This window comes from Trichoplusia ni, chromosome 11, assembly GCF_003590095.1.
Source record: "Trichoplusia ni isolate ovarian cell line Hi5 chromosome 11, tn1, whole genome shotgun sequence".
Classification (NCBI taxonomy): domain Eukaryota; kingdom Metazoa; phylum Arthropoda; class Insecta; order Lepidoptera; family Noctuidae; genus Trichoplusia; species Trichoplusia ni.
Window position 1 is genome coordinate 12,915,109 of NC_039488.1, and position 13,315 is coordinate 12,928,423.

The 13,315-nt window shown below is 34.2% G+C and overlaps 1 protein-coding gene and 1 pseudogene across 2 annotated transcripts; both read left to right on the top strand.

Annotated features, from left to right (window-relative positions):
• The first annotated feature begins 100 nt into the window (after positions 1–100).
• LOC113498601 (beta-hexosaminidase subunit beta-like) lies at positions 101–8,569 on the top strand. Of its 2 annotated transcripts, none has more exons than XM_026878679.1 (10): positions 101–574; positions 2,119–2,344; positions 2,721–2,830; positions 3,369–3,577; positions 3,709–3,821; positions 5,220–5,421; positions 5,623–5,752; positions 5,875–5,958; positions 6,337–6,536; positions 6,721–6,930. In XM_026878679.1, the coding sequence occupies exons 1-10, from the start codon at positions 401–403 to the stop codon at positions 6,902–6,904; spliced, it is 1,632 nt and encodes a 543-aa protein (XP_026734480.1). In that variant the 5' UTR covers positions 101–400; the 3' UTR covers positions 6,905–6,930. The 2 variants fall into 2 exon arrangements, with proteins under 2 accessions (XP_026734480.1, XP_026734479.1); XM_026878678.1 differs by lacking the exons at positions 6,337–6,536; positions 6,721–6,930 and adding exons at positions 7,604–7,809; positions 8,108–8,569 and having other exon boundaries at positions 242–574.
• Positions 8,570–10,401: 1,832 nt separating this feature from the next.
• The window catches only part of LOC113498841, an 11,421-nt pseudogene continuing 8,507 nt past the window's right edge, over positions 10,402–13,315 (top strand).

Genomic DNA, 13,315 nt, shown 5'->3' on the forward strand with positions numbered 1-13,315 from the left:
ATAAAAAGAACTTCAATCGCATTTCAACATGCAACACTGAATATTAAATAATCAATTCAGTAAAACATCGAATTTTGTCTAAGCTATATGCTCTTTCTGACGTGCTGTTTTTTTTAGTATTCAGAATAGTTGATACTGTCATACTCAGTGTAAAATATTATTTTAAACTTTAAAGGGTTAAAAAACTAAGCTTTATTATAAACAACAAAATAAAGTTGTTCCATGACATTATACATCTAATATACAATAATGGTTCATAAGGTTATGCGTCAAGTAGAATAAGCAATTTACTATTATAATCTATCTATGGCCATGTATGACAAATACCCAAATTATAAATAACAGTTTACATCGGTCTGTCAGCCGAGTTGCACGGATAGCTTAGTAATTTGCCGCGAAAATGTTGCGGCGCATAGTAATTTTTAACGCGTTTTGCGTATTTTTTGCGGCCAGTTACATAGTAGTACCGGGCCCAGCTTATCCGGCAACGAAAGGGGAAATTTGGCCAAAACCTCAACAGGAAACAAAAGAATGGACTTATTATAAATTATCACCTGCGGTTTTTAAATTTACGGTAAGTTAAAAACTCAAACATCAGGCTAACTTTACCAATACTTATATTTTTGGCACATAAACGTTAAGTAATAATATACTAATAGAAGACATAATAGAAATTAACTTGTAACTTGTTGAAAGTATTGATTTTCATTCACTCTGGTCTATTTGCCATATGTATCGAATATAATGAACAAAAATTAAACAAATATTATATCATTTAATTCTCAATTCAGTGTTCAGTATATGCTTAAACCAAAACCAAAACTTCATCTAAAAAAAATGAAACTAAAACAGCTAGCCAAGTGTTTTATAAAGGTGCGCTAAGTAAAAAAAAAGAATATATTCTGTGAATTCCGGATATCAGTAATAAATGCTATTATAATTGCTGCAGTTTTTAATTCAAGAGAATGCGAAATAAAATCGCTGAAGTGTAGGAACCTACATCAACAATTACGCTTGCGTTTATAGTATTTTACACCGAAGGATCTCATTCACTCCATTTTTTATCGCAACCAAATCAGAAGTTATTACTTGATTTTGTAATTAACTTCGTTAACAAACCATTATTTTTCATTACGATGACGTTTTGACGTTGTCGAGTACTTAGTTTGGTTAGGATACAATTTTCCCGATTTCACCCATGAATAGCACAAAGGATACCCTTTGTTTTTTTTGAAGTCAAAAAGCTCCTTTAAAGATGGTTTTATACTTTCGATTATTAACGTTCATTCGTTCTTAACTGCAAAGCTTCAAGCAATTGCATCCAATATTGTCTTTATCACATTAACATTTTATGATTTTAAGAGAAATATTTTAATGCCCTAAATAAATAAACTGCATTCGTTCGTAAATGGCGCAGGTCTTGAAATACATTGATTAGGAATTCCGATAACGCATTCAGAAAGTTATTTTGTTATCGTTTAATGAAAACCTACATTTTTGCCTTCGTACCTAATACCTTTATACTTATTACAACTTTTAAAACCACTTCATCAAATATTGGGACAAGTTTACGAAGGGTGAGGAGGCCTTTGCCTAGCAACCGGGATCGATACTTTTAATAAATATTGTTTGAGAGCGATCGATTAAACCATTACGTACCGATTACCATTATACCGCATCAACAAAAGTAGTACAAGTGCTTTTGTTGATGCGGTACCTAAAAGGTAGAATTTGACGCTAATTATATTATTATTAATTTTAATTCAATTATATTATTGTTAATATTATTAATTTATTGAATAAATTAATTTATTGAATAAATTAATAATATTTAATTGGAACGATGTCGAACTGGATATTACGGATTATGTTTCTTAGCGTAAAACCGACATTACTCATATGTTGATCTAGTCTTTTTTAGCGCAGACATAAAATCAATAGAAACATGGAAATCATTTCAGCTTTAAATGAAAATTTATTAATCTACTTCAAAACTACATCGAAATATATATCCGGCAATGGGTACACCTATATCCCACGCAAAAATAAAATTATAAGTAGTATTGCCGGATATTTTGCTAATTAACCTACTTTATTAACAGTTTCGAATATTATCAGGTAAAAGGAAAAACATGCGACATATTGAAAGCTGCGATAGAACGTTACACTAGTGTGTTAAGAACAACGCACCATATAGCCTGGAAACACACTAAGAAGACATGGAAAAAAGTCGAGTCTCGATCTACGGCAGCAGACCCCGACTTCAAGGGGGCCCTGCAAGAACTCCAAATAAATCTGCTGGCACCGTGCGAAGTCTATCCGCACTTGGAAATGAACGAAAAATGTATGTTACCTAAGGTCTAATAGTCAAAAACCCTTTAACTTCTTGTTGGTTCGACTGATTCGAAAGACAAAATAAGAACCTTACCTGTTGGTGTGCATGCGCAGAAAGAAGTATCTCTGTGTATGCACATCTATCATAAAAAAATAATTAGTGTAGATAGACACTTCCATCGTAAAATAAATATGACCATTTCATACTATAATAAATTATTATTCCCAATGGCTCAACTAGAAAAAGAAAATCAACGAATATTCTTCTTTTTAGCGATAGTCCCAGGCCAAAAATTATTGTATTGAATCAGGAAACAATTTTTTGCTGTAGAGAAACCAAGTCACTTGTGTTAAGAATAATAATGAATGAATGATGATTCTTTCAGATAGCCTCAAAGTATCTGGTATATCGAAACTTGAAAGTGATTCCATATGGGGCATATTAAGAGGAATGGAGAGTTTCGCTCAACTATTCTACATGGCGAAAGGATACAAAGTAAGTTACCTGTCGCATAAGAACTATAATCTCATTTTACGAAATAATTACGCAAATACCATTCCATATCTTTCAATTATGTTTTGTTACCTCTTTATATTAAAACTTCTCCTTAATATTTTTTTAGGTTAATATTCTTGTCTTCATATATCTAGAGAGATTTTATCAAGAGTCATCCTGGGCCCCGATTCTGCTATTTAACAATGGCCGTTGAATGAATGGCAACTGGATTAAATTTGAAATTATTGGATTAAATCCTATTATCTTAAGCATTTTGCCAATACAATAATTGAAAGTTAATTGTATTGTCCCGCACTGAATTTCCAATTGTGTAGAAAAATGCTTACGCAAATTGTCATTTTAAGCCAAATTTCATTAATTCATCGGCCGTTGTAAATAGCAGAATTGGGGCCCTGTTCGTTTGAAATCATATCGGGGTCACATATGCATTGATATTCAGATTCCTCGACATTTGTTGCTAAATTGTATTCAGACCTTTATCTAATATTGAGTTCAATAAAAGCATTGTCGGTTGCAGGACGTTCTTATTAATGCAACACAAATCGTCGACTTCCCAAGATACACGTATCGGGGGCTTCTTATTGACACATCACGGCATTACATCACAGTGGCAAATATCCTCAAAACTTTGGATGCCATGGAAATGAACAAGATGAACGTTTTACACTGGCATATAGTTGACGACCAAAGTTTTCCCTACCAAAGCGAGAAATTCCCCCAATTGAGGTACTTACTCTGAAAACTATTTTTTACCTTTATGTTAAACTTCTAGCACGTTTCAATGTGTGCTGTTAGAGCTGGCATCAGAAAATCAAATGAAGATAAATAAAATAATGTTTCCATATATTTTCTTTTAGTTTACAAGGCGCATACGATCCTTCCATGGTATACACTAAAACAAACATCATCCAAATAGTGTCCTACGCTCGGGACCGCGGCATACGCGTTCTTCCTGAATTCGACGTGCCTGGTAAGTGAACGTTATCAACCATCATTATGTGATATAACCACTTGGTATTTACCATTTATTTCTCGAATAATATCTGTAGCGTTTTGGTACTAACTGATTTTTGACCATTCGGTACTATTGTATAAATGTGCGGTATATCAGCACGAAATCATATCTCAAAAATCTCCTTTCGAATATTTTGATTTGCTGGTCGGCTCCTAGGCTTTTAAGCAAACCCTTCCATTCATACACGCGAAGCTCAATATTTCTAGAAACGGTATTTAAAAATAATAGTGACACAATCGATTTAAAAAATAGATATAAATTCTGACTAAATGGTTGCACCTATTATGAGCTAATAAATTGTACATTGAAAACATTGCGCACATTACAAATAAGGCGAAAAGTCTATAGATATAACTTTATAGGTCAGCACTTATCTTGACTTATTCACAATGATAATAGTTTATACACCTTTTAACATCTCTTTGTAAAACGCTTCAGATTAATGCTAAAGCACTATAGTGACCTTAGATAAAATCATTTGTTGACTGATAGAGTACTGATATGATTGCTACATCATTTGTTTATATCGACTTGATTGTGAGGCAAATCAATTTCTTTATACATATAATTATTTGCAATATCATAATACTCGCTGAAACAGATTTTTATATTAAAATAGGAACCTCTATTTTTCTGGTAATGTTAGAATTGTACCTAAGCATGACTCACACTTTGATCCGCACGTATTAAAATAGCCAAGAACAAGATGTGCACTTTTTCCTCAAACTGAATTATCTCAGAACATAATCACACAGCTAAGCTATATTATAATTACTCTATTCAATCAAAAAAAACAATTGATGATGCATCGATTGTTTCTCTAACGTTGAATAACTGCGTAAATATTTGTTTTTAGTTTATACTGTTGTGATGTATTTTAGTCATTGCGAATGAGAAAAATATTTCTTGCACCGTCTAGAGCATTTTCTTTTATTGGCCACTTTGTCTTCGCGCAAACACATGAGTTTGAAGTTTGTTGTTCACCACATAGTAATCTATCAATAGATTTGTTCCAATGCACATCACTTCGTTCTACGCTGATCCTTACCATGTCGCCTTTAATTAAAAAATTAATGGGACAGTTATTCAAATTAATACCGATCTTGGTATCTACCACTAACGTCTAAGATATACTAGTATGTCGACTTTGAACCTGCAACTATAAGTTTTAAAGAATTTCACTTTAATGCTTCATACTTCAAAATTGCCCTTGTATGCAACTACTTGACCTAGATTCATAAAAGTACTTCTGGTCGTTCTTATCGATGCATATTCTCTGCGTTCGAGTTTCAGCAAAATAGTGATTTGACTTATAGGGAAAGTGTACAAGGATTCTGTTATTAACTTTCGCAGGACACACGAGATCCTGGGGCGTGGCCTACCCATCGATTCTGACAAAATGTTATCAGTATGGACAGGTGGTTGGCCTAGGTCCGATGGATCCAACAAACAACGTCACGTACAAACTGATCGGCGATCTGTTCCGGGAAGTACAGGAAAGGTTCCCTGATAAATATTTCCATCTCGGAGGCGACGAGGTTGCCATGGAGTGCTGGTAAGTAAAAAAACTTACCCTGCCCTAAGATTGTTTAATCTTTAATCTTTTTTCTTTTTAAAATCTTTTTATCTTTCGTTTTGCTTTTGACACAGCGGTCGTCATGTTCAGGGGATCATAGCAGTTTGGGCAGATGTTATGTACATGTTTTTTTATGATACATTTTTCCGTAATTAATTTTATTTCGTATGTGGTTTCCAGGTCATCAAACCCCGATTTAATCAATTTTATGTCAGAGCATAACATGACTAAGCCAAGCGAATTGCACGCTTATTTCATGACGAAAGTTATTCCTCTGCTAGGACAAAAGTCAAAGCCTATTGTGTGGCAAGTATGTAAAATATACAATACGTCATCCTTTTGCTATTTTATTTTGTGATTTATAGTATTGCGAAAGTACATTATTATTTTCTTTCAAGTATGTTTCAAATCTATCTATAAACTATTTTTTAGGAAGTCTTCGATGAAGGTGTCAAACTACCAAGTGATACGATAGTGCAAGTCTGGAAAACAGTTGGAGCACAAGACATGATTCCAGTGAGTCCTCCTTTAATTTAGTACATTAAAGCAACGCCTATAATTCAGTGTTTTCAGAAAATCGGCAACTGGAATCTAATGTTTGTCAGAATGCTACTCGATAAGTTGTTGAGCAAAGACGATGCGGATTTTTTTTAAATATGGATTGGTTTATTGGAAGAAAAATCTTTAAGACCCCTATCGTACTGTTAGGTATCTCCTTTGTCTTTAACATACAAATCGAATTTCAAAATTTTACCCAAAGGAAATAACTTATTACTTTGAAAACTACGATTTTGTTTACGGCCTTGTAATGGTGTTTTGGAGTACGAGAAAAATTGTGAAATTAGGTAGGCACAATTAATGCAGAACACTGTCACAGCACAATCGCTTACACAGATCCTAGAAGCCGGTCATAAAGTCGTATACTCGTCGTCCTGGTACCTGGACAAACTTGACGGTGGCGATGGCTGGTCGAAGTTCTATACCGTTGATCCACGACAACAGATCACAACAGATGTTCTGGACCTGAACAATATAGTAGGAGGCGAAGCTTGCATGTGGGGTGAAGTGGTTGATGACACAAATCTGATCAGTCGGTGAGTATTTTTACCTAAGTGAATTAGATTGCTTGCAAGCATGCAATGCTTCAATGATGATAATTTAAACGGGAAGGGGAATTTCTAACAAATACATAGTGCAATAAATTGTCTCAAAAGTAGGCATAACCAAAGCATTTTTAAGACACGTTAAAGTGGCTAAATATATTATGATTCATTACAGCACTTGGCCTAGAGCAAGCGCTGTGGCTGAAATACTTTGGAGAGCTCCAGAACCTCAGTACAGTCTCTCCAGTGTTATGGATATTACCACCCGGATGGAAGAACAAGTCTGTCGAATGAACCATCGTGGGATTCAAGCCCAACCTCCTAATGGACCGGGATTTTGTCCTATTGAAACGTTGTGATCTGATGTTATTTATTTATAAAGAGGTTTAAGAGCAGTATTGATTTATAAAATTATGTCAATAATAAAATATTTTGTTGTTGGTGTCGTTTTTTTTATAGTTCGAAGCATAAATGAAAGCCCCTCTGAAACCTACATAAAGGGCTTCAAATAATTAGCACTCAAACTTCAATTTGCATCAAATGTGTGAATCATGACACATTGTGTTTTTTTAGTTCGACTATCGTATTCTGAACGAAAACCTTCCTTTAGGGTCTTTAGTAAAGGAGACAACGCAAGTTACTGATACCAGGCGACGTTAGATCATAAACGACTACTTACGAGAGTGAAAAAAGAACTATAAATAAGAATTTACGAGTTCACGACGTTCTCTAACAACCTTAGACGTCATTTGAAATACTAGGTTAGCATTTAAAGAGTGCGCTCCACATCGCTAATACGACAAGCGCCTTGATTGCCTGACTAGCAATAATGCATCTGGCGCGTTTTTCAATAGGGCCTTTTATTTCTAACTAACTTAGAAACTGGTACGAGTAATTAACTGACTTTCCTGCTACTTCATCTATTTTATAATGTTTTAAAAGAAGCCCGTGTATATAAAATAACGTTTTATTTTGTAGCCACACATTTTCGGTGGGCTTAAAAAATATGCACTGCATTTCACTTTAGCCTGTACATTTTTGCATTTCTTCGTCCTCAGATCCTGTCAGCTGGTCACAAGTTGATATACTCATCTTCATGGTATCTGGACTACCTAGCTAACGGCGGTGACTGGAACAAATTCTACGCAGCTGATCCCCGACAAATGATTCCAAAGCACTACCAGGACTTGGATCTGAACAACATCCTGGGTGGAGAGGCTTGCATGTGGGGTGAATCTGTTGATGACAGGAATTTAATAAGCAGGTACGTAGTGCTACTTACTATTCCCTAGCACAGGCTGGTATCCTATTGCTAAGATGGGTGTAGGTGACCTTTACATGTCTTAGATATAAATACTTAATAACATCCAGTCCATATCCAACGTGTTAGATCTGCGTAGCAAAATTTTCATAACCATGAGCCGAGCGAACTGCTTGCTTGTTTAAATAACTCTATTAGTTACTTAATAACATAAATAAAATATCTTTCAATACAAATTATTTCTACCTCAACATCTGGCAGTACCAGTCATTTATAAAAACACCGACTACCTTAATTCCAGGGTGTGGCCACGTGCGAGTGCGGTAGCTGAAAAACTTTGGAGTGCTGAACAGCCGCGGTACAATTACTACAAAAGCAGCGTCGTAGAGGTTAGCTGCCGGCTCGAAGAACACGCGTGCCGTATGAACCGACGAGGCGTGCACGCACAACCCCCCAACGGACCAGGATTCTGCATCGCCTAAACTATTTTTACGACTGTCTACATGACTTTAAGATACTTTTACTTTGTTAAGATTATTACGTTTAGAATCCAAAGGTTGTATTAAAGAATGTTTTCTTCTGAATATTTTATTTGTAAACTTATACTTACTTATCTAGAAACTTTTTTTTATTATACGTAATTTTAGGTTGGCTTCACAAAATCTTACGAAAGATGAAGAAACGTAAATCACTGGCCTGATGAATGCGTTCTCGATTTTCTTTTTTAAGCGTTTTTAGTTTCGTTTGTTATACATGACTACCTACTAAAATTAATAAATTTTTGTATTTTTTATTTTTTTTGTTTCTTTCTTAATTTGAACATTTTTATTTCTATTTTCATATAATTTCACCTTTTATTCAGTATTCTGTATTTCAATTCCTATCATCACCTCACAAAAACAGCTCTAATTAAACGCCAAAAACTATAACCTGGCTGTCCCAGCAAACTTTGTTTTGCGATAAAAATAAGTTCTTAAAGAAGGGGTTATGAAAAATAGATGTTGTCCGATTTCAGACCTACCGAACATGTGCACAAAATTTCGGAGTCGGTCGGGCCCTTCAGGACGAGTTCAATTTCATACGAAGAAAACGAGATTACGAGAAATTTATATTATTATACTATTAATACCATAGATATTTTAAAATAATGTGATGAAAAATCTAAAATGACAAGCATAATGTATCTAACCATTATTGATACGTTATGAATGTAGATTGAGAGATGGATAGACCGAGTGAAACTTTCTTCATCACATTCTAACACGCATCGTCCATTAAAGTTGTGGTGAAGTCGCGATTCAAGTAGGTTTATTTATTCACTTACCCACTTCATCATCGTCGGCCCATGCCCATATTCGTGCACCGCTGGACATAGGTCTCCCTAATTATTGCACGTCATCGAAATCTATCTTCGGCTTTTAAAATCACCTTTAAAATATGGAATTAAACTGTGGTTATAAGGTTTTGTCTTTAATCAAATATCAAAATGGTTCACTTAATATAAACGCACTATTGAAGAACAAAATATTAAATAAGTAAGTACACGAACCTCCGACTACATTATAATGTACGTAAAGTCATAAATCCCGCTAAAATACATGTCAAACACAAAACACAGATAAAAAATTCAAGTAGTATCGACAACGACAAATGTCAATGTTGAAAGATCAAAATATATTTACAAGATTAAAAAAAAAAATTAAATGAAAGAAAACCGGTAAAAACAATAATTCAACCGTGGCAATAACATGATGTGAGAATTTTTGCCGAGGTTATTCTCCAGTATAAATAACACTTTAATATAAGACTGCGATTATATCGTCTTTTTGTACATTAATAAAAAAAAAACATAAGGAATACGGTAATGTATGCGACATTATAATTTTTCTATAACATTTTATATGGCTATTCAGTAGCTCTGAGAAGTCAGTTGATACATTGTTTAAAACCTGACGCAAAAAGAGGGCTATTATAAGTTTGACGTGTTTGCCTGTCTGTATCATCATAGCTTCTGATCGACTCAACAGATTTCTATCAAGGAAACACTCCCTCATTACTCATAGGGGGTTTATATCGGGAAAGAGTGGAATACTCAAATGAAAGCGCACTGAAATAGAAGATTGATGACTTAATCAAAATAGTTCTTAGCTTCGCTTAATGAGAAAATACAACTACATCTCAGTTTTTTTTATAGATCTAGGATCTAGATGCAATGTGGGTCACAGAGCTTCTTAAAGTACAATAGCTTTATTATTTCTGCACACATAGTGCCATAATTCATCATCAACTTTGGATTGTTCGTGTCCGTAATGTGTACCCCATCACACTTTATATTAATCAAAAAGGTCCATTGTATGTCGGACTTATGAACCCGTGAATGCCTTTAAAAAGGACCGGGTGTTTTCACTTGAAGTTATCCCAGGAATATATTTTCGTCTGTGACGTTATTCACAGTTTGATGTTGGGGTTTTTAAGTAAACAAGGAATCTATAGAAATTAAATTACTAAATATAAAAGTATAATAGCTATAATTAAAGAGTAACTGAGTGATTGCTTGCTATTGTCTTATCTCCATACTTTGCTATATAAAGATAAACAGTTTAACTCGGACTATTAACTGAGTAGTACATGGCATTTGACTTGTCTGCTATGTTACGGCACTTGATACTTTTTAACGCACTTTGCGTGATTTTTGTGGCTAGTTTTACTGTTATAAAACCTGGGCCACAATATCCCCCGACGAAAGGGAAAGTTTGGCCAAAACCGCAACAACAAACTGAAGAAGATGCTTATTATAAATACTCAACGTCTTTTTCGTTTGAGGTAAGTTCAAAAAAATATATACTTACCATGTCTTAATTGTAGGTTTTAATGAATATTTAAATAATAGTCTTCTTATTTAAAAAATATTTTATTCAAACGCAGGAGACCGGCCAAACTTGCGATATTCTTAAAGCAGCAATTGATCGCTATAACAATGTCTTAAGGAGAACCCATCTTATACTTTCGAAATATTCGACTGATCTTTTAAATCAAGCAACAGATTTGTCTCTGGACACAAACTTTAAAGGGAAGTGCGAAAATTACAAATCAATCTGAAATACCCATGTGAACGTTACCCACACTTGGACATGGATGAAAAATGTAAGTTTAAATATAACTGACAACATGTTTGTAATCAAGTTACACGTTTCATGTCAAATTGGCAGTTCAGGGTATTGGGCCATTTCTTTAACAAACTTAAGTGCGACCCAGACCCTGACTTTTTTGTTTAGTTTGTTAGTTTTTTATAACGCACGGGTTAAGTTCAGTCTTGTTAACATTAGACGTATAAAACCTAAAAAGACTAAGAATAATCAAAAACATCTGGTAAAAAAATAAGCTCACTACATTAACTAAAAAACCTATTCAAAAAATTCTATCAGTAGGTATACAAAAAAAAATATTCGCCAAAATTAAATATATAAAAATACTTCTCCCTTATTCGTATTCAAGCATTCTGCAGCTATTTAAATATATAAATGCTGGCGTGTATAAATGAGAAAATCGATTAGAGTTGGTCTTTCCTCAAAGCAGGAAAAACCTATTCTGGTAAATCAATATTTGTATACTTATTTCATTGCGTAAAGATAAGAAATTGACCTCTTATATCGGACACACTCACGTCTAGGCTTGAGTAAGTTTATGTGTAAACACAATGTATCACTGATAGTAGTCCACAGTACTTACTGAAATAAAACATATTGTTGCGTTAACTACTGCTAAGATATGTCTTCTAGTAACCCCAAAATTAATCATTAACTCGTTTATATGTTCTCCCCTTCGTCCAATAGCGAAAACACAACTTATAACCTGTTTCGTTTTCAAAATTATTTATCCACCAATCTTGTGTAACCTTATCTCAATTTCGTAACGATTCAATCAAAACTGTGTTCTGAATTTTGAAGCGTTAAATGGGCAATTAAAAATTCTTCGATTGACAAGGCATTAAAAATCATTTTATTTTCTATTAAGTTTTGAATCACTGTCTCGATAAGTATGTGAGTCGCAATGTGTAAGAAGATAAATGAAATGGGAAACCAATATTTTTCATTCACATTAGAACAAGTTTTTTTCTTCCTCCTTTAAAGATACGCTCTAATTTTCGAGTATCTGAAGCTCTTCAATGTTTAATATTATAATTTCAGACAGCCTCAACGTCTCAGCAGTGTCAACACTGGACAGTGACTCAATATGGGGGGTTTTGAGAGGTCTTGAGACCTTTGTCCAGATGTTTTACATGTCTGACGATTACAATGTAAGAATTAATTTTAAAATTCACTTATCACTAGGGAATGTTTATGAAATATAAAAAAAAACAACAATGAACAAATTATCGTTTATGGTAAATGGTTATGGTCGTTAAATAAAATATTTGACTTTAGAATTGCAATCACTTATGATTTTAACATTTGAAATATTTCCATCAGTAAAATTACACATAAAATTTTTGTTTGAAACCGAATGAATAACCTGACAATTGTTAATTATTTTATGAATTGCAGGACTTACTTATCTATGGGACCCAAATCGTAGATTTCCCTAAATATTCGCACAGAGGTCTTCTTATTGACACGTCAAGACATTACCTCTCTTTAGCTACTATATTTAAAACTTTGGATGCTATGGAAATGAACAAGATGAACGTTTTGCACTGGCACATAGTAGATGACCAGAGCTTCCCGTACCAGAGCAAGAAATTCCCCGCTTTAAGGTATAATCACTACCTACTGTTTGCCAACTTACTTATGTAAATGCTTTATGTTTCAAAATCTTACAACTGACATATTGTAGGTACATTTGAGAAAAAAATAATAAACACAAAAGCCATGCCAACCTGCGTAGGCATAAAAACAGTATCTTTAAAAATAACGCTTATGTTTGTTTACAGTAAAGCGGCTTTCCACCCTAAATGATATACACTGCTGACAATATCCAAGAAATAATCAATTACGCGACGTTTAGAGGAATTCGTGTCATGCCAGAATTTGATGTACCAGGTATCGACTTACACCACTGGGATTTAAGAAGAGTAATCCTTATTTTTCATTTACTAAATTCTTTTTTTTTTGCAGGGCACACTAGTTCTTGGGGCATCGCCTTCCCAAATATATTGACCCAATGTTATCGAGGTAATAATGTGGTAGGTTTAGGTCCGATGGAACCCTACTAAAAATGCTACCTACGAAGTCATCAACGATCTGTTTCAAGAGATCCAGGAACGTTTCCGGATAAGTACTTACACGTAGTGGTGATGAAGTCGAAATGGGCTGTTGGTGAGCACTTTGGGTTTTTGTTGAATGTCCATTAAGTCCTTTAAAGACTGTTATAAAATTTATGCTATTTCTGTAATCTACTGATTTCGTATTAAAGGTTTGCGATTTTTATGCTCTATACCCAGCCGTTTTGTCAGACGACAGTTTATGCCAGTACCAATGAAAACCTGGTCTGACGGTAGGTCACGAAAAAT